At 43.5% G+C, this 27,305-nt stretch overlaps 3 protein-coding genes across 9 annotated transcripts in view; 2 read left to right on the forward strand and 1 right to left on the reverse strand.

The window, feature by feature from the left end:
• The window catches only part of Ubxn2a (UBX domain protein 2A), a 35,661-nt gene extending 31,273 nt beyond the window's left edge, over window positions 1-4,388 (forward strand). For both annotated transcript variants that reach the window (XM_077792148.1, XM_026400235.2), the window contains one exon: window positions 972-4,388. In XM_077792148.1, the coding sequence (XP_077648274.1) occupies window positions 972-1,164 (193 nt within the window). In that variant the 3' untranslated portion in view covers window positions 1,165-4,388. The remainder of the gene's footprint in view (window positions 1-971) is intronic.
• Window positions 2,467-27,305, reverse strand: part of Wdcp (WD repeat and coiled coil containing) — a 42,099-nt gene continuing 17,260 nt past the window's right edge. The window contains exons 4-5 of one of the 6 annotated variants that reach the window (XM_077792144.1): window positions 27,238-27,305; window positions 2,467-4,443 (exon numbers count right to left, since the gene is read on the reverse strand). In XM_077792144.1, coding sequence (XP_077648270.1) covers window positions 4,393-4,443; window positions 27,238-27,305 — 119 coding nt within the window. In that variant the 3' untranslated portion in view covers window positions 2,467-4,392. Of the gene's footprint in view, window positions 4,444-23,272; window positions 23,359-25,494 lie in introns of those variants that run through there. The other 5 variants (XM_077792146.1, XM_077792145.1, XM_077792147.1 and 2 more) reach the window with 5 other exon arrangements.
• Mfsd2b (MFSD2 lysolipid transporter B, sphingolipid) lies at window positions 9,524-21,954 on the forward strand. The gene is made up of 14 exons (XM_026383738.2): window positions 9,524-9,882; window positions 13,317-13,440; window positions 14,736-14,860; window positions 15,370-15,493; window positions 15,827-15,905; window positions 15,990-16,120; window positions 18,058-18,148; window positions 18,263-18,384; window positions 18,807-18,890; window positions 19,142-19,222; window positions 19,418-19,527; window positions 19,817-19,960; window positions 20,308-20,484; window positions 21,930-21,954. Exons 1-14 carry the CDS (start codon window positions 9,524-9,526, stop codon window positions 21,952-21,954), a joined length of 1,776 nt encoding a protein of 591 aa, XP_026239523.2.

Here is a 27,305-nt window from a genome sequence, read left to right on the forward strand (position 1 = left end):
ATTGCTAGTTCAAGATCAACCCTAGGCTGGATGTGGTGACACGGGCCTATAATTCCAGTGACTCAGGAGGCTGAGGCAGAAGGATCACAAGTTCAGGCCAACATAGGCAGCTAAGTGGGACCTTGCCTCAAAATAAAAAAATAAAAAGGTCTGGGGGTGTAGCTCAGTGCTAAAGCACCCGTACCCGAATACCACAAAAAAAGTGGGGGAGTTCTCATCTTAATTAAAAGTAGAGGGGCTGGGAGTGTGTAGCTCTTAGTTGGACATGTGCTTAGCATGTGTAAGACTCTGATTCGCAGCACTGCAAAAAAAAAAAAAGAGAGAAAAAATACATATATAGTTTTCCTTTTCCTTTTTTGGTAACAGGGATTGAACCCAGGGGCATTTAACCACTGAGCCATATCCCCAACCTGTTTTATTTTTTGAAACAGGTTTTTGCTAAGTTGATGAGGTCAGCTCTGAACTTATTTTATTTATTTATTTATTTATTTTTGAGAGAGAGAGAGAGAATTTTTTAATATTTATTTTTTAGTTTTTCGGCAAACACAACATCTTTGTTGGTATGTGGTGCTGAGGATCGAACCCAGGCCGCACGCATGCCAGGCGAGCGCGCTACTGCTTGAGCCACATCCCCAGCCCCAGATTTTTTTTTTCAAATGTAGCCATAATACCCTTGTCATACCTAAGAAAACTAATAGTAATTCCTTCCTACCGTCAGATATATAGGGTCAACCTTCAAAAGGATAGTCCTAGGCTAGATATGTAGCTCAGTAGTAGATCTTTTCCTTCCCTAGCATGTGCAGGACCCTGGGTTCCATACCCAGCACTGCAAAAAAAAAAAAAACCAAATGATGATCACGGATATCATAAAATATTTTGATTATTCTATATTTTCCATACCCCGGAGCTTCACAAGTTGTTATTGCCTTAGATTTAGCTAATTTCAAGTTTTCATTTGTACTGTTTTACAGGGTAAGCCACATCAAAGACTTCATTGAAAAATACCAAGGATCTCAAAGAAGTCCTCCCTTTTCCCTGGCAACGGCTCTTCCTTTCCTCAAATTGCTAGATGAGACACTCACAGTGGAAGAAGCAGATTTACAGAATGCTGTGATTATTCAGAGACTCAAAAAAACTGCCGAACCTCTCAGAGAATTTTCCTAGAACTGATTTTTAAGAGACTAAGTAGAAATTTTGCAGAGAAATGACGGTTGTAAGTGGACATGCAAAAATGGGAGAGAGGACACATCAGATTCACGTGACTTTTGGTGTGAGTGCTATTTAACCCTCTTCTGAGGAAAAGAGTTTTGAATAATTTTAAGTTAAGGAAGTAACATGACTAGAAGCTATATTTAATGTCCTTTTTCCAGAAGGCTATTCAAAAAGAAAAATATACTTACTTTCAAAAACCAGTTCATCAGGGCTGAGGTTGTAGCTCAGTGGCAGAGCACTTGCCTAACACGTGTGAGGCACTGGGTTTGATCCTCAGCACCACCTAAAAATAAATAAATAAAATAAAGGTATTGTGTCTGTCTACAACTAAAAATATTTTAAAAAAAACAATTCATAACGTACAGTATGTTAAGTAGCTATATCATTTAGAATATTAATATCGTATAAACAAATAAAAATATTCACTGCTTTAATCACTGAAACATTTCCAAACAGCAGGTATTTATTTTAAATGTTAGCTATCACAAGAGTTTTTAAATAGCAATATGTTAAAAAATTATACATGGCAGGTTAAAGGCATCAATGTAATTATTTTATAACTGGGATATAATCGAAAGTGTAGGAAGATTAATTTGGCAACAATATCTAAGTTATATTTTTATTTAGGAATAAAATTGAGTGTCTTAATATAATGTCAGTATTAACATATCCACACATTTCTGTACTTCTAATTGTATAATTTTTTATTTTTACTTATCTTTCTTTTTTTTTTGCAGTGCTGGGGATCAAACATAGTGTGTCCAAATGCTAGGGAAGTGCTCTACTGAGCCACATCCTCAGTACCCTCTATCTTTTATTTAATTGGGAATGGATAGACGGATGGTTTTTTATTTTTTTTAGCGGGGTGGTGTTTTGTTTTGGTTTGGTTTTTGGTGCTGGGATCAAACCCGGGGCTCTGTAACACTGAACTACATTCCCAGCCCTTTTTATTTTTAAGACAGTATCTTGCTAAGTTTCTGAGGCTGGGCTCTTGCAATCCTCCTGCTTCTTCCTTCTAAGTCTCTGGGATTTCAGGTATGTGCCACTGTGCCTGGGTAGGAATTTAATGTATCACGTGAAGTCAGTTTTTCTATTTCATATATCCCTTATGTATACATTAAAAGATTATTTATTACATTCTAATGTCACCAAAACATCTTAGGCTTTTAACTAAAACCAGTTAAACTTCAAAATTTCAATCAGATTAAAACCCCTGGCTTAGAAGTAAGCATAGGAAGCTTTTTTGCAAATGAATCGTATCAGAGTATATGTTGAATGTGCTGCGGATTAAGTGGCCTATATCAACAGTAATGTTCATAGAGTGCTGGATGGATGCTGTAAGGCTTTTGGTCTCAAGACCTTTTCTTTTGTTTTATGTGGGTTATATATATCAACAGAATACTAAAAAGTCAAAGATTTTTAATTTACTTGTTTGTTTATTTTTGTGACAGGATTTGGCTCTGTTGCCCAGGTACTTCTTGAACTCTGGAACCTCCTTGCCTCAGCTTCCCCAGTAGGCATGATTACTATCATGTACTACAGCACTGGCTTCAGAAATTTAGTTTTAAAATATTTATTTAGTTCAGCATGGTGGCACAGGCCTATAATCCCAGCAACTCAGGAGGTCGAGGCAGGAAGATTGCAAGTTCAAAACCAGCCTCAGCAACTCATCTAGGTGCTAAGCAACTCAGTGACAGCCTATCTCTAAATAAAATACAAAATAGAGCTGAGGATGTGGTTCAGTGGTCGAGTGCCCCTGAGTTCAATCCCTACCAAATTTATTTACTTAAAAATAATGACTTTGAAGCATGTGCCTGTAGTCCCAGCCACACAGGGAGGCTGAGGCAGGAGATTTGCTCAAGCAAGAGTTCAAGTCCAGTATGATTGTCTCTAAAAAGTATGGGCTGGGGTTATGACTCAGCAGTAGAGTGCTCGCCTCACATGTGCAAGGCCCTGGGTTTGATCCTCAGCACCACATAAAAAATAAATAAATAAATAAATAAATAAATAAATAAATAAATAAATAAAGTCATAAAAAATTAAAAAATAAAAAGTATATAATGATAATAATAACTTCCAAAACATAAAAAGATTTAAGTGAAAAAGTGGCATTTTCTTTTTCTGCAAATATCCTTTCTGTCTGACTTAATGATGGATTCTCTTTTGTTGTGAGGAGTTTTTGTTTAGAGATCAGGCCCAGGCCTGGCACGTGCTAGGCAAGCCCTCCTCTGTTGAGCTATATCCCCAACCCCAGACAGCTTGTCCTCTTTGCTTCTCCGTTCACTGCTGTAACAGCACACACCATGTAGCCTCTGGAAGACACCACTGTACATTCATGAGAGGTGAAGCACATAACACCTCAGTATTACTAAGAAAAGAGTTTTGACAGCATAACCCCCAGAATGGCTCTCAGGAACCCCCAGTGATCCTCTAAGATTCAGTCCTTTAAAGCAATGTATAGTTTACAATAATACTCAAGCCTTAGTGTAAGAATCATTTGGCTTTTCAAAAATGCCCATTCCTATCCCAGCAGCTTCAGAGGCTGAGGCAGGAGGATTACAAGTTCAAAGCCAGCCTCAGCACCTTATCAAGGCACTACGCAACTCAGTGAAACCCTGTCTCTAAGTTAAATACAAAAAAGGGCTGGGGATGTGGCTCAGTGGTAGAGTGCCCCTGAGTTTAATCCCTGGTACCAAAAAAAGAAAAAAAAAATGCCCATTCCTGCCACCTACCACAAACATGATGCATTTTCTCTGGGGTAGGTCCCAAATCACTGCAGTTGAAATCTTGAGTGATGCTGAGGGATGTGGTGGCTGTACCATCCTCAGAAAATCCTGCACTAAGCTTCTATCCTAAGAAAATAAAGCCAGCATATGTCACCATGGACGGTGGAAGACTCCCAAAGAGAGCTGCTGTATCTCTATCCCCACAGATTGCTCTCACAGAGAGCCCTCCCTCCTTTAACCCGAAGTAATCATGACATAATCCTGTGCTTTGCCTCCTGTAACTCAAATGAGACAGGGCTGGATCATTTGAATGAGATTTTTTCCTAAAGGGTCAGGAATAACAAAAGAGAACTACTTACATAACTAGATGGCATGGCTTCTCTGTCTAGTTTGTGGTCTATTTTAAGGACGTTTCCTTTCGTAGTTCCCAGCCGTCCATGTGGTAGAGGTCTTTTTATTGGAAAAAGAGGAAGAAAGGAGATCCTTTTTCCCTTTGTCCTTTACCCTAGGAAATGGGCAGGTAATACAAAATAAATGTTTACTGTCAGTAACATACAACAGTGTTAAGAGTCCTCTCTAATAAGACAAAAATAATGACATTCTTACCAAAAAAAAAAGATAAAAATCAATGAACTTCTCTTTCAAATATGGGAAATAATTTATGATTTTTATATATGTTCGGGAATCTGTAAGATGTCTCATATAGGCCTATCATGAAGTATTTTTATTTGCATAATTAAAATGAATAGATGATTCTCCAAGTGTTTGTACAAGCAGCCTTTCTTAGGATGAGATTGTTAAATATATATATATATATCACTGGGGGCAGTGGCGTTATACCTGTTATCCCAGCAGCTCAGGAGGCTGAGGCAGGAGGATCACAAGTTTAAAACCAGCCTCAGCAACTTAGTAAGGCCCTAAGCAACTTAGTGAGACCCTGTCTCTAAATAAAATATTTAAAAGGGCTGTGGATGTGTCTCAGTGGTTAAACACTTCTGGGTTCAATACCTGGTACCAAAAAAAAAAAAAAAAAAAGAGTGTTAGATACCCACAGGACCCCCCCCCCCTTTGTGGAGATTCCAGTTTATAATTCATTAACCAGGAGATGAAATGGAACTTTCTTATGTATACATATAGCATTTGCCCCAATAAGAGGTGCCTATAAAGACTTATTATCAGCAATAACCTTCATTTTTTTTAACTGTGAAAACTTGTGTTAATGTGAATAATAATCTCAAACATTTTGTGAAAAGTTAATCATCTGATAAAGCATTTTACTTGAAACGTTTGTATGTTGTAAAATTATTAAATGCACAGAATACGTAATGCAGGTTGGTTGGAAAACAAACTGGATTTGCCAAGAGAAGGAAAACTTGAAAATAAGCAAATATCTAAACAGTTGTTTCAAAGCCGTCATCAATTTCTTGAAAATAATTAGGGCTAATATATAGAAGCATATTCTCATTTTAAAATTTTTGATTGAGTAGTTAAATGACTATGCATTATTGAAGTTAAAACTTATTTTATGTACTTTTCATGATGTTTCAGTGTATTGATAATATGGGTGTATCAATTTATTTCAGTGCCTTAAAGTATTTTGAATGCAATATTTTGCTAATGGTTAAAGAACTATTCTCTTAGGAATGAAATGCTGTCCGTTAAAAGGATCTATGAAGTACTTTACATTTGTTATAAAATAGCTACACATGGATGCATTTGTCATTTTTGTTTGAGTCATTTACTTTTGAGAATCAACAAAATATTAGGTGCCTTTGCTTTAACCAATATTGCTTTGATTTAATACCCAGAAATGTAAAAATGTGGTATTTTTAATACCAACTTAATGGTTGCATTACTTTAAATCATCTTGTATCCTGAATTGAACTAGCATGAAGGCTTGTTAGTAGAAGTTTCTCCTTTATTCTTTCTCTTCCAAAGTAGAAACTAGGTTAAAAAAAAAATTGCTCATTACACTAAATCATCAAATAGAATGGCTTATTCCATAGATTAATGTTTGGCTCTTTGTCATTTGTTTTACATGTTTTTTGCACAGGTAATTTGTGTTCATTATAGAAAATTATAAAATGCAGATATGCTAAAGTGGTCTTTAAATTTCCTGATCTTATTCCACCGATCAGAGAGAACCACTGATTCCGTTCTGGTGTGAATCCTTTCAGATGTGCTATGGTTGAATATTCTATGTGTTGAAGGCTTGGTCTGAAGCCTCCAGTGCTATTAGGAGGTGGTGGAACCCTCAGGAGGTGGGGCCTACTGGGAGGAACTTGGGTCACTGAGACATGCCCTTGAAGGGGATATTGGTACCCCGAGAGTCCCTTCCATTTCTCTCTTTACTTCCTGGCTGCTGTGAGGCGAGCAGCCTCTTCCACCACACACTCCCACTCGGGCGCACTGCTTCACCACCAGACCCAAAAGCAACCATCAACTGACCATGAACTGAAACCTCCCCAAACCTTTCCTCTCTGTTGATTTATCTCACGTATTTGTTACAGTAACAGAAAGCTAACTGAACACAGTGTGTCAGTCCTTCCTTTTGTTTTAATTAAGAGGCAGTTGCCTTGGTTATTTGGCTATTTTCTCTCTTGAAATCTAATTTGTCTTTTTAATTAAAAATTGCATTACAGAAGCATACCATCACTTCAAGTAGAATAACAGCCATTAGGAAAAAATGCCATCTAATTATATTTCTGTGCACAGGCTAGGGATGTAGCTCAATGGCAGAGCACTTGCGAGGGATGAACAAGGTCCTGGGTTCAATCCTCAGAACTTCAAAAAATAGATTATGTTTCTGTGCAGTAAAAATTGATTTTGACCTGCTTTCTTTCAAAATTGTGTTAGTACAGGCTGGGGTTGTGGCTCAGTGGTAGAGCGCTTACTGAGCATGCGTGAGGCACTGGGTTCCATCCTAGCACCACACAAAAATAAACAAAGGTATTTTATCCATTTACAACTAAAAAAATTTTTAATGTTTTTTTAAAAATTGTGTTAGTACACACAAATAGTACAAGTACTGGGAATAAAGTCTTCCCAAACATGCAAAAACTGCATAATAAAAATTATGTATCTAAAAGTAGATTAGTCAAGCAGGTACAGTGGCACACACCTGTAATCCCAGCAGCGAGGCAGGAGGATCACAAGCAAGTGATTCCTTAGCAGTGCAGCAAGACCCTCAGCAACTTAGCAAGTCTCTGCCTGAAGAACTGGCAATTTAGCTCAGTAGTAAATCATGCTTTGGTTCAGTCCTCGCTACCAAAGATGGGGTGAGGAGATTATTCAAGAAACTTCATCTTTAGTTAATGTCTAATTTCCAAGAGATTAAAAATTTCACCTTTTTTTTTGTTGTTGTTCTGGGGGTCAAACCCAAGGGTGCTTTACCATCAAGCTACATCCTTTTAGTTTTCATTTTGAGACAGAGTCTCACTGAGTTGCTAGGGCTTCCCTAAATTGCTGAGGCTGACCCTGAACTTGAGAATATCCTGCCTCAACCTCCCAAGTAGCTGGGATTACAGGTGTGCACCACTGTGCCTGGCTAGCACTTCCACTTCAGTGAAGCAAACAAATTATTTTTTTAGATTAAAAAACTGAGGCACAAAAAATGACTTGCTCTAGATAAGGTAATGCATCCTTTATTAATTAGGTTTAGCTATGAAAGAAAATCCAAAATAGTTGCTTATAAAATAAAATTTATTTCCCATGCAAAATTCCAGAGAGCAGTAGGTCAGGGTGATAGGATAACTTCATGAAATTATCAGACTCCCATATCATTCATTTGTAATCTCACACAAATTGACTACTGGCCAGGCATGGTGGTACACACCTGTAATCTCAGTAACTCCTCACAAGTTCCAGGCCAGCCTCAGCAACTGTCTCAGTAAAAAGGGCTGGGGATATAGTTCAGTGGTAGAGCACCCCAGGGTTCAATCCCCAAAACCACAAAAATATAAATAATTTTATTTAGCTATAAATCACATACCATGCAGTTCACCCATTTAAAGTGTGGGATCATTGGTTTTTAGTATAGCATATTGCAACATTGTACAACCATCGCCTCAATCTAATTTCAGGAAATGTTTATCCTCTCCTAAAGAAACCTCATAGCTACTCCCTGCTCCCAGTCGTAGGCAACCACAAATCTACATTCTTTATGTTTGTCTATTCTAGACATTTCAAAGGGAATCACAATAGCTGGTCTTTTTTGACTGACTTTTTGTTTTCACTTAGTATAATGTGTTCAAGATTCACTTTGGTGTAGCAGGTATCAACCCTTCATTCCTTGTTATTGCCAGAAATAATCCATTATATTTATATACCATATTTTATGTATCTACTCATAACCTGAGGTCATTTGGAGTTATTTCCAGTTTGGGGCAAATTTGTTTTACATGTTACATATGTGTGTATACATCTATATGTATGTATGTATCAGAGGTGTGTGTGTGTATTGCTGCTAATTAACATTTGTGTTCTAGTTTTTATTTCTTAGTTCTCGGCGGACACAACATCTTTGTTGGTATGTGGTGCTGAGGATCGAACCCGGGCCGCACGCATGCCAGGCGAGCGCGCTACCGCTTGAGCCACATCCCCAGCCCTGTGTTCTAGTTTTTATGTGAACATGTTTCATTTCTCTAGGGGTTATACAGAGGAGTGGAACTGATAAAAACTCTGCTTAACATTTTGAGGAACTGCCAGACTTTTCCAAGGGCCTCACTGGTTTACCTTCCCACCAGCAGTGTTTGAAGATTCTAGTTACTCTGTATTCCCCCCAGTACTTGTTGTCTTTTTTATTATAAAAAGCCTTAGTGTAGCTTCGATTTTGTATTTCCCTAATGATATGAGCATCTTTTTATGTGCTTATTGACTATTTGTATGTTTTTAAATTGGATTGCTTTCCTAATGTTATGAGCTATGTATCTATCTCAGTACAAATCCATGAAAATTTGCAAGTATTTTCTCCCATTCTTTTCATTCATTGGAATTATTTGCAGCACATTTTTCATTTTGATATAATCCAGCTTGTGCTTGTGGTATTCTAAGAAACGGTTGTTTACCCTAATATGGTGAAGATTTGCTCCTATTTTCTAAGAGTTTCATCGTTGTAACCTCGTATTAAGTTCTGGGGTACGTTTTCAGTTTTTGCACATTGTGTAGCCCCTTCTGTGTTAAGGCCCTTTCAGGGACGTTGTACACACCGTTCTGCTTTTGTTCTCTGACCCAGACTTGGTTACAGGGACATAATGATCATTGCATGAGAGACTGGAAAATGTGCATTTCAGGCATCCACTGTCAAATCAGGTTGAAAACCTAATCAGTCATAATCTTACTCTGAGCAAGTCGATTCTGTTGCTTCTTGTTTGTTTATTGTGACACTGGGGACTAAACCCAGGGGCACTCTAGCGCTGAGCTTCAACACAGGCTTGCTTTTAACTGGTGTTACAAACGTGCTCCCCTGCGATGGCTTATTGCTTCATTTAAAAAATAAACTATTATTATATGCTGGCTTTCACCCCTGGGAATTCAGCTGAAGGGTTTCCCTCTGCAGAGCGCTCACTCCTTTGGGGATCCACAACATGGTCCCGAAGGACTTACGGGGCCTTAGCCTGGTGAATTTGGTCTGTGGTGTTTCCTCTGGGAGAAATGAAACCACGAATTCTGGGGTTTCTGGCTTTCCCTGCGTGCTGCCTCTTGGGACAGCTGCGTCTCTGAGGGCGCACACAGCCAGCTCTCCCCGCCCCGGCCGCGCCCACTGGGCTGAGGCCACCACTCCCGCCCATGATGACATCCAGGACAACCACCGCAGTTGGAGCTGCTGCACGATGGCAGCGCCCCCTGGATCCCCATCTGCCCAGGCTGCAGAGGCAACGCTGTCCCAGCCCGGGGAGCAAACGGTGGAGATGGGCTCGGTGAGCGCCAAGCAGGGCAAGAGGGAGCGGGCTGGACCGGGCTGAGAGCGGAGGCTGTGCATGCCCATTCGCAGTCCCTTCTTCAGGTTGACCTAGCAGGGAGGCTGAGGACATTAGGTGTCCCAAAGATTATAGGATGGGAAATGATCTAAGTGAAATAACTTGCTGGATTCTTTCAAACAGTTCAGCAGGACCAGGGCAGGTCCAGAGGGTCTTATTGCCAGGCCATGGCTCTTGTCCACACGCTACAAGTCTCCTGGGCAGGGAGGGCCTTTGAGCTATGCGTGAGAGAGCTGCCTCCCTTTCCCAGAGTCCAGACAGATCCTGTGGCCTCAGTCTCTGCCTCAAACCCTGGTCTTGTCCAGGCACTAGGCTCTCCTTAGGGAGACTGGCCCCATAGATGACCTCCTAGTCGGCTCTTGGGGTGCAATTGAGGGCCCAAGAGGTTAGGAACCTCCAAATGGTGTGATATTGAATGCAACATGTGCTCCCAGCCCCATAGTCAAGGTATTCTGTGGCTTCATTTGACCACCATCTCAGTTCCCTATCTTGACCTGGTGCTTACTTTCAGGGCCAGGAATTATGGCCTCCAACAAAGAAGTGAGAGCAGGGCTTGGTGGCACACATGTAGACCCAGTTACTGGGGAGGCTGAAGCAGGAGGATCACTTGATTCCAGGAGTTCAGAACCAACCTGGGCAACATAGCAGAACCCTTCTCTTTAATTAAAAAAAAAAAAAAAAGTGAATGAGAAGGCTGAATATTCTCATTTTCTAGAGAAATTTAGAAATTTGGATTGAGATTAAGGGCAAAAGGGGGAAACAACTGCTAACTGTCAATGAAGTGCCCGCATCCTCCTAACAGCCCTATGTGTCCATATATTAGTGTGAGGACACAACAGCTCAGCAAGTTCACACAGCTAGTTTGCCTAATTATAAAACTCTGTGGACTGTGAAGGGCTAATGATTTAAGTTGGTAAAACTGTCTTCCTGAAGACTCCAAGATTGTATCTTTAGTGTCAGTTGGAATTTTTTGCCTCCCCCGACCCCAGCCACCTACGCACACTGAGGATTAAACATAGGGGTGCTCTACCACTGAGCTACATCCCCAGTCCTTTTTATTTTTTGAGATAGGGTCTTGTTAAGTTGCCCTGGCTGACCTCAGACTTGTGATCCTTCTGCCTTGGCCTCCAAGTAGCTGGGCTTACAAATGTGCACCATCGCACCCGGCTTAACCATAATTCAATTTTTTTTCTTGAGGGCCTTCTATGTTCTAAAAACTTGTTAGGCCCATTTAGGGGTGAACAAGACTTCTATTATGGAGGAGAGGAAGACTATCATGTTGAATTCTGTTGTTTAGCTTTTTTGGAAGTTGAAATAATGTTCACACAGATGTCAGAATATAACATGTCCTGCCTCAAGTGTGGTTTTCCCCCATGCATAGGAAGTATGCAAAGGGTATGATAAACCTTTATCTGGGACGACCTTCCCTTCAGAAGAACCTGCTTGTAGTGTTCAAGATACCAAAATAGGCAAGCTCTACTTCTTCCAATTTTCTCCTATCTCCAAGCAAAGGAGAAAAGAGGAGCCCCAACATCTTTTCAAGAAATAGCGTCCAGTTGTTGCTAGCCATTCACTGCTTCCAAGAATATATATTGAACACTCACTATATATCAAGCATTGTTCTAGGTACTGTAGATACCATGGTGAGTTACAGTTTGTGCTCTCAGAGAGCTTACATTCTGTTAGGGAATAAATAGAAAATATACCAAACAGTACACTTGAGAAACTTGAGTCGTCAGGGAATATAAAGGGTGACATTTACAAGTTTTTTTTTCTTCCTTTTTTGCGCCTCATGCTTTACAGCTTAGCTACATCCCCAGGCCTGATGAGGTGACATTTAAACTCAGACCTGAATGAAAGGGAGTCAGCTCTTGGAAGACACAGAAGACAGGCAAAGAAATGGGAAGTACAAAGGCCCGGAGGCAGCAACAGGCTTGGTCATTTGGACTGTCAGGTGGACCTGGCTCCTGCTGAAGGAGGGCTATTTGAAGTGAAGAGGATAGGGAAGTGGGGGCTGATCAGCGCGGGTTCTACAGGCTATGGTGAAGACTTGGCATTTCATTCAAAATGTTATGGCAAGCTCTTGGAGGGTTTTAAGCAGAGAAGACATGATCTGATTTATATTTTTAAAAATCACTGGCTAGCCAAGCACAGTGGCACCCATTTATAATCCTATCAACTCTGGAGGCTGAGGCAAGAAGACTGTAAGTTCGAGGCCAGTCTCAGAAACTTAGTGAGACCCTGTCTCAAGATTTTTTTAAAAGGTGACTTGCAGGGGATGTGACTCAATACTAGAGTGCCCCTGGGTCCAGTTTCCAGTACTGGACTATATAAAAACCCACATCAGCTGTTTCATGGGAGGTCAAGTTGTAAGGAACAGATGCAGAAGTGGAGAAGCCACTTATGAGTCTCTCAATGATAGATTAGACAGGGGAACTGGGGGGGGAAAAAAAGGAATCAATGATGTGGCCTGAGCCACTAAGCAGACTGGTGCCATTTAATGCAACAGGAACAGGGTTAGGAGCTGGTCTAGACTGTATGATGGAAATCAGGAGCCACACTAGGCTCATGCTTATCAGGCGTCCATTGGGAGATTGTGGGTAGGCAGTCAAATCCGCACGAGCTCCCTGGATAGCTCCAGGCTTGTGGGATAGATACATACACTCTCTGCTCATAAACATTGTGTCAGTGATAGACTGATAAACTGTCTCTCCAGGAAAAGAAAATGCAGTTAGAGACTCTGAATTATAATGTTTGTAAATACCCTCAGTATAGCTGATTTCAGGGGTTCAAGAACTAGCTTGCAGAAGTCCTCAGTTCTCAAAGCCCCTGCCTCATTCACTGATCAAAACAACCTTGTGAAATTGGCAGGGATATTACATTTGGCCAATGAGGAAGACAAGACTTGAAAAGAGAGAGTGATTTATTCAATGTCACACAGAGAGTAGGTGGCACAGAAGGGACTCAAGCCCAAGTCTCCTGACTCACAGTCCACTCTGATTGCTGATTCAATAAATTAAAGCAGGGTCTAGCAGGAAGTATGGGGGGAAATATAAGAAAGAACTTCCCCCTGGAAAGGTTTAGAGGTCATGGTTTAGAAATTTTTTTGTTGTTGTTGTAAATTCTCTCTCACTTCCCATTAGGATCATTTTGGGACAAGATGGAGCTAAGAGGTTGCTAGAAACACCATCAAAACCTCATAGGGGGCTGGGGCTTAGTGGTAAAATGCTTGCTTGCATGTGTAAGGCAGTAGGTTCAATCCTCAGCACCACATAAAAACAAGGTATTTTTTTAAAAACATCATAGGGACTCAAGGATGCCCATGGAAGTCACAGGGGCTTGGGGAGATGTTTTATGACTTGCAGATTGGGTAGGGATGACTTACTGTGTCTCCTCAGGTCAGCAGAGCTGGTCGCCTCTCATTCTGTACGAAGGTGTGCTATGGCTTTGGTGGGATCCCCAACCAGGTAGCTTCCAGCGCCATAGCCTTTTACCTACAGCTGTTCCTGCTTGATGTGGCACAGGTGAGTGTGGGCAGTAGCCTGGGGCCCCTTGGTTGTCTGGTCTTTCATCCCCACTTGTCCTTCACCCTCCCATCCTTGATGACAGTCCTTTGATCCAAACCTAACAAAAAGCCAAATGCTATTTAGTGAATCTCCCAAGGATGTTTACTGCAGTCTGTTTATAATGCTAAAATAAGAAACATTGTTGGATGCCCAACAATATATAAGCCACTTACTTAGAAAGTAAGTGGTATTAATCCACAAAATAGACTATTGTGCTTGCAGCCATTCACAAGAGAGATCTATACCAGTTGACATGGAGGGACTTCATGATTCACTGTCAAAAATGAAAAGCTAGTTGTAGAGTATATAAAATGGCTCCATTTTAGCAAAACAAAGATGTGCACCGAGTGTGTGCATAAGTATACATGTGTCAGTATGTGATTAAAATAGTGCAGAGAAAATTATAGAAGGATATGCACTGGGTTGTTCATGTTGGCTGTAGGGTGGAATGGTGCAAGATAAAAGGTAAGCAAGAACAACTGTTTTTGGGCTGGGGATGTGGCTTAAGCGGTAGCGCGCTCGCCTGGCATGCGTGCGGCCCAGGTTCGATCCTCAGCACCACATACCAACAAAGATGTTGTGTCCGCCGAGAACTAAAAAATAAATATTAAAAATTCTCTCTCTCTCTCACTCTCTCTTTAAAAAAAATTATTAAAAAAAAGAACAACTGTTTTAAAAAAACAAGGTACTCATGATTTTTTAAAATGACACAGATCTGATCCCATTTAGATGAAATTTATAACTTCAGGTGCACATAAATGCATGAAAGGATGATTTTCAAAATGCTTTTGGCAATTGTCTCAAGATGATGGGATTTCAGATGCATTTTTCTTAATGTTTGGATTACTTGAATGTTCTTCTAAAGACTGCATCATTTATATAGTCAGAAAAACAAACATTTTTTATTGTGGAAAAATGGCTACCTCTATCACCCTAGGTGCACCGTTCTTGCTTGGAGCCACCTCCAGGTGAGGGCACCTCAAGTTTTGTCCAAAAGTGACTGGACCCAGTAATAATGGCAAAGTGCCAATGCACAGGAATCAGCTCCTTCCCCAACCCTTTTCACTAGCACAGATGTACCTTTGGAAGCTTCTGGATTGGTTTCTTGGGCAGGAGGTCATTGAGCAGCATTTTCCACTGTGGCTTTAGCCCCAGATGTTCCCAGGTCCCCCTTCTTGCTGACCGACAAGCCTGGATACCCTCTCTGGCTCTATTGGGTCTTGGCTCTTAATCCCCTCCCCTATGGATTTCAGATTCCTGCTGCCTACGTGTCACTTGTCCTGTTTGGAGGGAAAGTGTCTGGGGCAGCTGCCGACCCTGTAGCTGGATTCTTCATCAACAGAAGCAGGAGGAGAGGGTCTGGACGCCTTATGCCCTGGTGAGCAGCCCTTTGGTTTTTAGGATCCAGGCACCTACCCCTGTCTCTGAGGTCACTATTGGTCACAGCTTGTTAGTGGACACTCTGCCAATGGTTAGAGGATGAGACTGGACTGTTTGGTACACTGGGGTCGGCCTGTGTGCCATGTTCAGAGACATTCTTGGGGACTGTTCCTTAGCAGAGGGCATAGGACTAGACAAGTCTCTTCAGGCTCCCAGACCTGGCCTGTGGCTCAGTGTGGTCAGGCTAGGCTGGAAGCCAGGGAAGGTCTCAGAGGAAGTGCAACTGGCTTGTGCCCCAGTGCTCTTAAACTGGGACTGGCACCACTGAGCACCCACGTGCCCCAGTCAGAGTCCCGGCAATGAATGCCCCGTCCCCAACTCTCCACTCTACTCCTTGCTTCCCTCTCCATGGCTCCCACTCTGAGAGCCCCAGCCCAAGGCAACCCCAGGAGCAGAGAAGGGTGTCCCCAACCTGGTGCTGCAGGTGCTTCACTGTGTGCTTTTTAGGATGCTCGGCTGCACGCCCTTCATCGCCCTGGCCTACTTCTTCCTGTGGTTCCTGCCCCCCTTCACCAGCCTGCGTGGCCTCTGGTACACCACCTTCTACTGCCTGTTCCAGGCTATGGCCACGGTAAGCAGGTATCCTCCCTTCCTGCCCTGGTTCTGAGAAACCTCACTGCTATGGCCAATACTGGGACTGGGGGCTTGGGGACCACACTGCTCTCACCTCCCCACCAGTGCCTAGACACTTAAAATTAGCTCTGCTGTCCCTACTTGGGCCAGGTGCCCTCTCCTGCTTTTAAGCCCCTATCTCTGACCTTAGGTAACCAGCATGCATATAGCAGATTGATTCCTAGGTACCAGGATGGGACAGGATGGCTGTGGGCCTTTGTGTGGCAAAGTGGGGTTTCTACTTGGTGATCTGCATGGTGAGGGCCATCTTGAGCTCTGCTGGCCTCCCTAGTTCTTCCAGGTGCCCTACACAGCGCTCACTATGCTCCTCACCCCCAGTCCCACGGAGCGGGATTCTGCTACTGCATACCGTAAGTGCAGCCCTGGGGTTGGGTGAGGACGATGCCCTGGGAACTGCTACTGGCTCACTCACCTTGCACATGCTCTGTCTTTAGGGATGACCATGGAGATGGTGGGGACACTGATGGGAGCCACTGTCCATGGGTTCATTGTGTCTGGTGCCCACCGGTCCAACCACTGTGTGGACACTGAGCTCCCAGTGCCTGCTGCTATCTCCCCGGATGCCGTGAGTGTCCAAGGTGGCCAGGATCCCCTCTGCGGAGTTACCTCCTTCCTCCAGGGCTACTTCTCTCCACACCTTGTCTCTTCATCTTTGAGGCAGGGGGCTCACTGCACCCTCATTCCTTCCCTGCTCCCCTAGCTAAGTGCATGAATCCCAAGTGCAGGCCCACTGCCCTCTGCTAAACCCTGGGTTCTTGCTCATCATAAAACAAAACAGTGGGTCAGCAGGCCACCTGGAGGGAGGAGGCTACCACCAGAGAAAGGACTGTTCGGGGGGCACACCAGGAAGGGGCACACCAGGAAGGGGCAGGAAGTGTACAACAGGGAGGGGGCAGAAGGGTTTGTTGTGCTTTCATGGTCCTCCTATGGCCCTTTCCCAACCCCAACCCCAACCAGCTGACCCCAGTGTGAAGCGAGAAGTGGAAACGGGGAACAAGCTTCTTCCTCTCCCCTTAGAGTAGGTCCTTCCTCAGCAATTAGGGGATGCACATCTATTTTATCCATCATGTTTATCTTCTATGTCTTCCCTTTTTCCTTAAGCAAATGACACTGTTATCCTCCAGAACCCTAAGCATACCTTTACTCCTCCCTCTGAACCATCCAAACTACTACAAACTCTGTCTGCTTTTCCAACCACAAACCTAGAAGCTGTTCAGCTTGCCTACATTGCCCTGCCATTCACTGGCCAGGTCCCCATCATCTCCACCCCAGCTACTACATCAGCCTCCTCCAGGCCCCCACTGGCCCCAGCAGCAGAGTCAGGGGACATTTTCTTGTTTTTTTTTTTTTTTTTTTTTTTTGGTACTGGGGATTGAACCTGGGGGCCACATTCCCAGCCCTTTTTTATTTTGTTAGGGCCTCACTAAGTTACTGTGGCTGTCCTTGAACATGAGATCCTTCTACCTCAGCCTCCCATCAAGGAACATTTTCAGAGTTTGAATATAGGTAGCCCTTGTCTTCAGGATTAGGTACAGCCCACCCCTCCTCAGGCTTGGCTATGGGTCTCCTCTTTATGTTCTCTGAACCCTTTCATGTTGGTATTTTTGTTTGCTTTTAAATTAGCATTTCCTATTTATAAGGAGTAAGAGCAACAGGCTGAGAACCCATCTGCAGAGGTGGATGCTCATGTTAGCAGAGGCCAAAACTCTTGGTAGCTCACATTCTGTTGTCCCATCAGACTTCACTTATCAATACAAATTCACAGATAAAATTATCAAGCTTTCAGGCTGGGGCTATAGCTTAGTGGCAGAGTGCTTGCCTAGCGCTTGCCTAATGTGTGAGGCACTGGGTTCAATCTTTAGCACCACATAAAAATAAATAAAATAAAGGCATCTGTCCATCTACAATTACAAAAAAAAAATTTAATTATCAAGCTTTTCAAGACCATGACAAGAGAGCATTAAACTCCAAGCACAGCACCCTGCTGAACTGTATGCACTGCACCTGGGAGAGCTATCCCACCCTCCCCTTCCAGGGCAATTTTTATTACCTGTGTATTTCCCTGAATAGGTAGTGCTGTTCTGTTTTGTTCATCTGGGTCATCGTGTGTCACACTGCTATAAATGTCTACCCACAGATCTGTCACACACACAGTCCCTTATCATGGATGGGCCAGGTCACTTATTCATCATCATAACCTCAGGGTCTAGCATACAGACGTCAGTGGCAATGTATGTTTGCTAAGTGAAATGAGAAAGTGAATGCTCTGACCCCTGGTGGCATCAATGCCTCCTTTCCAGGCAGGAAGCACAGGGTCAGCAGAACTGGATGTGTGTGAAGGACCATTCTGGGCCCTTAGACCTACCTCTGAGTGATATGGAAGAGAGGGACCCAGCACCTGGGGCTTGAGCTGAGGTTCCTCTGCTCCATTGGGAGGTACTCCGGCCCTGCCTCCCTGGGTTGGAGACATCACCCCCAGCCCAGTTCTGTCCTGTCCCACAGCCTCGTCTCTACTCCATTGCAGCCGCCGTGGTGGTGGTGACTTACCACGTTTGCAGCGGTTTGCTCTGCCTAGGGGTGAAGGAGCAGCCAGGTATGGAGGCACTTCGAGGAAATGGGAGGCCAGAACTGGAAGCAGGACTCCTCTTGGTGGTGGGTTTTAGTGTTGAATCCTACCAAGCCAAGATGTCACCTTCCTGTGTTACAGATCCTTCTGCCTCTGCTTCAGGCCAAGGCCTGGGCTTCCTGGCTGGGCTGGGCCTCACTGCCCGGCACCCACCCTATCTGAAGCTAGTGGTCTCCTTCCTGTTCATCTCAACTGCTGTTCAGGTATCTCTGGCCACCTGATCCCCTCTCTTGCATAGGTCCAGAGTTCAGTCTTTTGGCTTGAGTTCTGTAGGGGGGAACCTGGGGTGGGTCTTCGGCTCAGAGAAATGTGCTGGGAAAAGAGTCAGGTGGGGATTGGGGGCCCTAAGCGCTAGGAAGCTGACAGTGTCTGGGGTGGTTTCCTCTTATGTTACCTGAAGTTTAGTCAAGTCCAACTGGTCTTAGCTGTGCAGGGGGTGATGATAAACTAGGAATAGTGCTTCTGTCTGTTGGGGAAAAGCGTCTTTTGTGGGGTGACTGCATGATGCTGACAGTGACCTAAGCTCAAGATCCCAAAGAGGCCAGACTTGAGACCCTGTCCCTGCCCCTGATTTCTGAGTTTCTGCCATTCCCTGCATTTGCCCACCTCCCGTTCACCGCCTCAGGTGGAGCAGAGCTACCTGGTCCTGTTCTGTACTCACGCCTCCCGGCTCCACGACCACGTCCAAAACTTGGTGCTCATCATCCTGGTGAGGGGACCTGGGTGGTGAAGGCCAGGGCACCTAAGGCCCTGAGCTGGGGATGTGTGGCCATTGTTCTAACGGTCAACATTCTGTAGTTGGCTTTGGTCTTAGTCACCTACAGTAGAGGGTGGAACTGGGAGCAGAGTCGAGGTTAATAGCTGCTAATTCAAACCAGGGGCAAGGTCATGGTTGGGCTTTGAGGTGCTGGGTCGAGTGCTGGCTGCAGGGCCTTGCTGTGATGCTGCTGTCTGCCACAGGTCTCAGCTGTGCTGAGCACCCCCTTGTGGGAGTGGGTTCTCCAGCGATTTGGGAAGAGGACACCAGCCTTCGGGATCTTTGTGAGTGAGAAGGAAGGCTAGGGGTTCCTGGGGAGGTGACCGTGCCTGGGTTTCCTGAAGCCAGCAGGGCTCAATCTGTGTCTGGACTTTGTGTCTGCTGACCAGGCCCAGGGCTCAAAGAGCAGTGAGTGTGGGAATGAAAGAACAAGCCCAGGTAGTGGGTGGAGGGACCAGCCTGTGTGTCTGTCTCCCCAGATGATGGTGCCTTTTGCAATCTTACTGGCTGCTATGCCCACAGCACCTGTGGCATATGTTGTGGCCTTTGTCTCTGGTGTGAGCACTGCTGTGTCCTTGCTGCTACCATGGTAGGCTGGGTGAAGGGAAGGGGGGATATCTATTCCTTTAGGCCAACCTGCTGTCCTGGGTCCACCCTGAGCAGGAGATAAAGGCCACAAGTTCCCTCCTTAGAATCCTCCTAAAGGGCACCAATGGCGAGAATGGTGGGGGTGGGGAATACAAGCACACAAACTGCTGGCTCTCTGGGGGTCTGTCCTGGTTTTGAGCACAGAAGACTGACACATTTGACTCCAGAGAGCCCACAGGCTGCTGCTGTCAAGGGGATGAAGAGTGCTAACTCCATGCACCTGTTCCCAGGTCCATTCTGCCAGATGTGGTGGATGATTTCCAGCTGCAGCACCGGCACGGCCCTGGCCTAGAGACCATCTTCTATGCATCCTATGTTTTCTTCACCAAACTTTCAAGCGCTGGCGCCTTGGGCATCTCCACCCTCAGTCTGCAGTCAGTCCAGGGCTGGGTATACCAGAGGCACAAAAAAACAGTGGGAAGAGGGCAAATCCCCCTCTCTTCCCAACTAGGGGCTACCCATAGAGAGTGTGGGGAACCTGGTGCACATGACTTGGAGCCTTTCTTAGAGTCTGTACCACCTCCCAAGCCCCTGCTGCCAGTCTTCTTGGCTCCTTTGGCACTCATTCCTGCTCTCCTCGACATTCCCTCCTCCACCATTAGGCTGATCTGGCCAGGAAATATTAAGTCACATTTCAGGAGAGTGTGGGGGTAGGTATCTGTGAGCCCCCCACCCAGGCTCTGAAGGATATGACTGTTGGGGTGGGGTGGTATTTCTCCAGGTTTGCAGGATATAAGGCAGGAGCCTGCAAGCAGACAGAGGAAGTAGTGGTCACCCTCAAAGTCCTCATCGGTGCTGTGCCCACCTGCATGATCCTGGCTGGTCTGTGCATCCTCATGGTTGGCCCCACTCCCAAGGTGCCAAGTCAGGACACCTCCTTCCAGCTAAGCCTTCGGAGGTAGGCAGCCCGGGTACACTGATCAAAACAGACAGGGAGACACACGAATGACCTAACATCAGCCTACAGTTCTGCTGTGCCACCCAGCTGAGCCGTTCTGCCTTTAGAAGACTCAGCTTCAGTGACACCATTTGGTCCTCTATTTTCTTCTACTCTGGTCTCTTTTTATTTTTTTGCCTTTTCTTTTTTTCTTGGGGGGGGTACTAGGGATTAAACTCAGGGGCACTTGGTCACTGAGCTATATCCCCAGCCCTATTTTGTATTTTATTAGAGACAGGGTCTTACTGAGTTGCTTAGTGCCTCGCTTTTGCTGATGCTGGCTTTGAACTCATAATCCTCTTGCCTCGGCCTCCTGAACCACTGGGATTATAGGCCTGCATCACCACCCTCGGTCTCTGGCGCCCTTTCTGATGTTCCTAGGACTATCTAGTAGATGGGGGTATGTGAGGGTTCCCTCTTTGATCCTCTATTCTTTTGTTTCCCATCCCTCTCATACCTCATCTACTTGTGTGACCTAGAGCACCTCATACTTAGTGGCTCCTAAAGCTGCCCTCTACTTTGAACTTCAATTTCCACATCCACATATTTCACTCATTTGGACATGTGTACCTGCTATCCCACAGCATGACAGTCAGGCTCAGTGGGCCCTAAACTTAACTCTTTTCTTCCCCTCAACTCCTCCTGCATCTGTCTCAGTGAATGGCACCAACATCCACTCTATAGCCAAACCCGGAAGTCTCTTGCGCTTCCTTCACATGGAGCAGTCCTCCCAGCCTGTCCTCCCCCTGCCAGAGCACAATCCCACTGCACGAGGAAGGTCTGCTCACTGTCTGGTCTTCCCAGAAAAATGTGTGGGTCCTGAAGGCTGGGACTATTGTTCTATCCATTTTTGTACCCCAGGAGAGGAATACGACCTAAGGCCAAGTAGGTACTCAGGGAATGCATGAACCGTATCACCACGTCCAGCCCAGCAGACTCATTAGCAAGCAGATATCCTACACTTAAAGCACATGGGCAAGTGTCCACACACAGCACCACACAGGGTGGCAGTAAGTGGCATCATCTGCTCCTCACGGCTCAGTGTTGGTATCCTTGGACTATTCAAAAGAGTAATACTGAAGACTGAGGTTGTGGCTCAGTGGTAGAGTGAGGCACTGGGTTTGAACCTCAGAACCACATAAAATAAAGGCATTGTATCCATCTACAACTTAAAAAAAAAAAAAAAAAGAGTACTACTGAGATCATGCACCTCACCCAGGCAGTGCCAGCCAGGCAGGGAAATGCTTGGTGGGAGATGGAGGAAGAGGGTGGCAGCTTCAAGGGGGCTGTGAAAAGGGAGGTTGCTTGGAAGATAAGGAACTGCCACTCAGACTTCCAGGAGGCTCTGTGGCAGGGCAGAGGCTCACCTGACCCTCATCTTTCTCCTTGTCTTTCCCTTTCTACAGGAGGACCAGCTACAGCCTTGCTTAAAATTTGAAGGACACACACCTGTAATCCCAGCAACCCCAGGAGTCTGAGGCAAGAAGATCACAAGTTTGATGCCAGTCTGAGCAACTTAGGAAGACCCTGTCTCAAAATAAAAAATTTTAAAAGGGCTAAGGGTATAGCTAGTGGTAGAGCACCCCCTGGATTCAATCCCAGAACCAGAAAAGGAAGTGTGAGAGAACTTCCCATGAGCTGGGACAGCAGGAACCTGTGTTTTAGAGGTCTTAAGTCCCTCTCCCGACTCAGCCCTTGAGCACCTACCTAGCAGTTGAGCCCACAGCATTTACTGGCGTGTGGAGTCTTCAGTAAATCTTCCCGAGTCTCCCAAAGGAACTGGTCTGAGCTTCAAAATCCCAACATGGCATCTCTCACCTGTCAACCAGACTCTCTCACATAGGTCTGCACCTCTGACTACCCAGCCCCAGGCAGCCTTTGATGTAAAAAGCATCCTAATAGCAACTATTTCTGGAAAAAAGAAGCCCTATCCAGCCTGGCCTACAACTCTCTACGGTAATACTAGGCCCAACCAAGATGATTAGACGGCAAAATTCCAACAGAAGGACAGACATACAGACTCTTTAGTTCTGAGGCTCCAGTGGACATCTGAAGACACAGAAACTAGCCATTCTGGAGCCTGAGGCAGGAGGACCACAAGTTCAACACCAGCAACTTAGTGAGACCCTGCCTCAAAAAATAAAAAAGAGGGCTGAGGATGGAACTCAGTGGTAGAATGCTCCTGGGTTTAATCCCCAGTACCTCAAAAGAAAAAAAAAATATCCACTCATAATGGACTTAAGATTTATAAGATAAGAAATTATTAGAAGAAAACAGCAGAATACTGATTAAAGACATAAATGTGAAAGATAAAATTCCCATAAAAAGGAAAGATAAACAGGACTTCATTAAAATTAAGAATTGTAATGCATTTTGCTGTTTTATATAAATAAAAATAAATAAATAAATAAATAAAACTTATGGGTTATAAAAAAAATTAAATGTTCAAAAAAATACCATAAAGAAAGAAAATGGACAAAGATAACTGGCAACAAATATTAATGACATCTAGAATCTGTTAAGAATCCCTGCTTTGAAGCTGGGGTTGTGGCTCCAGTGGTACAGCGCTTGCCTAGCACATGTGAGCTACAGGGTTCAATCCTCAGAACTACATAAAAATAAATAAAATAAAGGTATTGTGTCCATCTACAACTAAAACTAATATTTTTAAATGTAAATAAATAATAAAAAAGAACCTTGCTTGCATACGTACACTCTCTTTGCTTCCTGGCTGTAATGTCTTGGGCTGCTTTCCTCTGCCAGGCCCTCTGACCATGATGTTTTGCCTCACTCCAGGCCCACAGCTATGGAGTCGGCTGACAGTGGACGGATCCTCTGAAACCCATTCACAAATGAAAAAAACATTCGCTCTTTGACTTTCTGGGTCTGGATTATTTCACTTGGCATGATGTTCCCCAGTTCCATCCACTTACCAACAAATGACATAATTTCATTTTTCTTTATGGCTAAGTAAACTCCATTATGTATACATAAAACAACAACAACAAAAGTCCTTAGAACATGAAAAAGATAACAAAAATTTGAGCAAAAGACATGAATAGGCATTTTGTAAAACAGAAAACTTGAATGGCTAATAAATATCTAGATCATCTCTGGTGTGTAAGAAAAAATTAGGATCATAGTAAGATACCATTTAAAATTACTAGGCTATACTGGGGTTGTGGCTCAGTGGTAGAATGCTCACCTAGCATGCACGAGGCACTGGGTTCTATCCTCGGCACCACATTAAAAAATAAATAAAATGAAGGTATTGTGTTCAACTACTTCTAAAAAATAAATATTTTTTAAAAATTAAAAAAAATTACCAGGCTATCAAAAATTAAGCCACATTGAGTTCAGCCTGGGTAACTTAGTCAGAACCTGTATTAAAATGAAAAACAGAGGGGCTAAAATTGTGGCTCAGTGGTAGAACACCTGCCTAGCACATGTGAGGTACTGGGTTTGATCCTCAGCACCACATAAAAATAAATAAAATAAAGGTATTGTGTCCATCTACAACTATTTTTAATATTTAAAAACTATTAAAAAATTAAAAAAAATAAGAAAGGGCTGGTGATGAAGCTCTGTGGTACAGCATCCCTGGGTTCAACCCCTAGTACCACAAAAACAAAGTTAAAAAAACTCTAATTAAAAAATCAGAGTTAAATTTACATACTTTTGTGATTCCAACTCTATTTCTAGATAAAAGACACTAGAAAGACCTCAAACACTTGCTTAAAGATATATTTACAATAATATTCAAAGCAATATGACTTAAATTTCAAAAATAAAACCAGGGATCAAATGTCCATGATGGGAATATGGATAAATTGTGGCAACTCTAAACAGTGAAAGATACCAGACACATAATAAGACTGAATCTTAGAAATAATGTTGAATGAAAAAAGGCAATTCAAAGAAGACTACATACAATATGATACTATTTGTATAAAACTCAAAACCAAGGAAAAATAAACATTATATTTTTAGGCCAATTCGTAATATATGGTGGTGAAACTCCTTTTTATGAATGAAGAAATGATAATTTCAACCATCAAGATGTTAGTGATAGCTGGGCACAGTGAAGCATACCTGCAACCCCAGCTACTCACAAGACTAAGGCAGGGCTGGGTGTGTGGCTCAGTGGCAGAACACTTGCCTCGCATGTGTGAGCCACTGGGTTTGAGTAAGTAAATGAAATAAACGTCCATCAACAACTAAAAAAAAATATGAAAAAAAAAAAGACTAAGGCAGGAGGATAGAAGTTTCAAGGCCAGCCTGGACAATTTTGCAAGAGTTTGTCTCTAATTTTTCAAAATAGTTTAGGTATGTAGCTCAGTGGTGGAGTGCTTATGTAGCATGAATGAGGCCCTGAGTTCAATACCTAGTATCACATACATACACACACACACACACACACACACACATGCAAAAGACATTAGTTACCTCTGGTGCTATGGAGTCAGGATTAAGTAAGGACATGGGGGCTTAAATGGTTTCTGGTAATGTCCTGGTTCTTAAATTAGGTAGTGGGCTCTTTAATTATAAGTTACTCTATTCTGTATATAATTGCAAGAATTAAATAATACCCATTCAAAAATTGAGAAAATTTGGGTATAAAATGTAATTTGTAAATACCATTTTTCTTGAAAAATATTTTCAATATAATATTCAAAAACAATTTAAAGGATTTAGCTCTTCTTCCCCTAACACCAGAGCCAACAAATATTGGGTTGTTTTCTATTGTTCCAATGACTACACTAATAACAGAGGCCAAGGAAACATCTTTTGTATAAGACTTGTCATGGATTCAGATGCTTTAAAGATATAATTTATATTCTGGACTATATTCACAAGAAGCAGAAACACAAAAACAACATACACATATGTAAAATCAAGAACATTTCTCTATACCACTAACAACTGCAAAGAAAATACCAAAACAGCCACAAACACAATTAGTGACTTTATTGAAGACCCAGAAGACTCTGCCAAGAAATGGTAATTATAACACACATCTGAGGCTGAGGCATTCATACTGATCTTATCCAGGGGGTTCCTTAGTCCCCCTCTTTAGATTTCCTAATAATTGTGATTTCATCACACCCCAGATACCTCCTTTGCAAATGGAGCCAGGCCTCAAGTCAGTCCTGAGGCACTACTCTCAGGCTGCTGATTACAGACAAGTGGCCTCTCCTTCCATTATCCCAGCAGCTGTCTAATGCATGTGAACCACAAAATGGACCCTTGCTTCTTTCCTGTCCAGCTCCATCTAAATAAATGGTAACAGACAGACAGGAGTCCCCAAGGGCACAAAATATTTTCTTTCTAAATAATTTTAAAGGAAAAGAGGGAAACCATGTATGTGCTAATGGAGCTTCTCTAGCTGAAACAATTTATCTGCAGATGTGCTCTGTCTAGCCATACCTTAATCAATGTGCTCTGCTGAAATGCCTGCAATCTGTGATTCTGTCTGAAGGGAGTGAAAAGTGGTACATCCACCCGAAGGGATTCAGGCTCTTTCCACTATACAAAGCTGGTACTTCACCTATAAGTCTAATAAACTGGTACTTTTTAGAACAATCTCAGATTCTCAGTGAAATTTTCAACTGTCTGAAATACTTTCAGCATCTAGGCTGGTTTCTAACATTTTAAAGAAAAAAAAAGAAAGATATCAAAATCAAAGTGACAAGTTGAGCTGGGGTGTGTTTCAGTGGTATAGGACTTGCCTAGCAAGTTCAAGGCTTTGGGTTTGGTCCCCAGCACCACACCTGTACACAAACACAAAAGAATGGTGACAAGTATTAGGCCTTGCCTGTGCTTGGCACTGTACTAGTAGCATCAGCCCAAGTTCAGAAGGACCCTTCAGGAGTCAAATTGCTTAAAATTCCATTAAAAAGTTGCCTAGGGTCAGTGTTTAGCAGTGTCTGGGCCTTTGCCAGTCAGAAATGTTTAGGGTAGCAAGAAGGATAGGTTAAACCCCAGAAGGTAAGGCCAATGCCAGCATAACCTCCTTTTGCAGGCAGCCCTGGGAGCAAAAACCAGGTTTTTGGCTTCCTTTGCACTCTGCTGATTCCTGCTGGGTTTAGGTTAAAAAGGACACATTGGAGCATCTGCTCTCCAGTGGCACTCCTCACCCTCATCTCTAAACCAAGAAAAAGACTGTAACAGCACTGAAGTACACTGTAAGTGCTCCTAAGACAGCTTTAACACTCCTTTGGGCAAGGGACACAAAGCCTCAGATAAACCACAAAACAATCCACATGGCACCATAGTATTGTTTTGTTCTGGGAATTCTGCCCTTAGGCAAAACCATAGTCATGAATACATAAACAACCACTTTCTGAGCCATCTAACAATGACTAAGCTCTGCTATCAAGCAAAGTACCTCCGCCCAGAGGAAAAAGCAGAAAGGTGGCAGAGCTAGCCATGGCAATGCCTCATCTGAGTGATAGTACAAATCTCACCAGTGAGAGTCCACAGTGCAAAAACGACCTTGCTTGTCATGATCTCATTTGAAAAGCTATACAGCAAATAGTCTGCAAACAGATATCAGGCCACGCCGTCTAAATGATTAGAACAGCTAGTGGTATGTAAACCCTGGGCAATAAGGTCTCCAAAGACTTCAGGTGAAGGAAGAGGATCCTGACTGTGCGAAAGAGGGTCCCTGGAGACATCTGACCTGGACAGGATGCCATCTCTCACGATGATTACCTGGGTGGCTGTGAAAGTTAATGGGATGAAGCCCTCACTATCAGCAGAGAGAAGAATCCAATGGGAAT

The sequence above is a fragment of the Urocitellus parryii genome, chromosome 12 (genome assembly GCF_045843805.1).
Source record: "Urocitellus parryii isolate mUroPar1 chromosome 12, mUroPar1.hap1, whole genome shotgun sequence".
Taxonomy (NCBI): domain Eukaryota; kingdom Metazoa; phylum Chordata; class Mammalia; order Rodentia; family Sciuridae; genus Urocitellus; species Urocitellus parryii.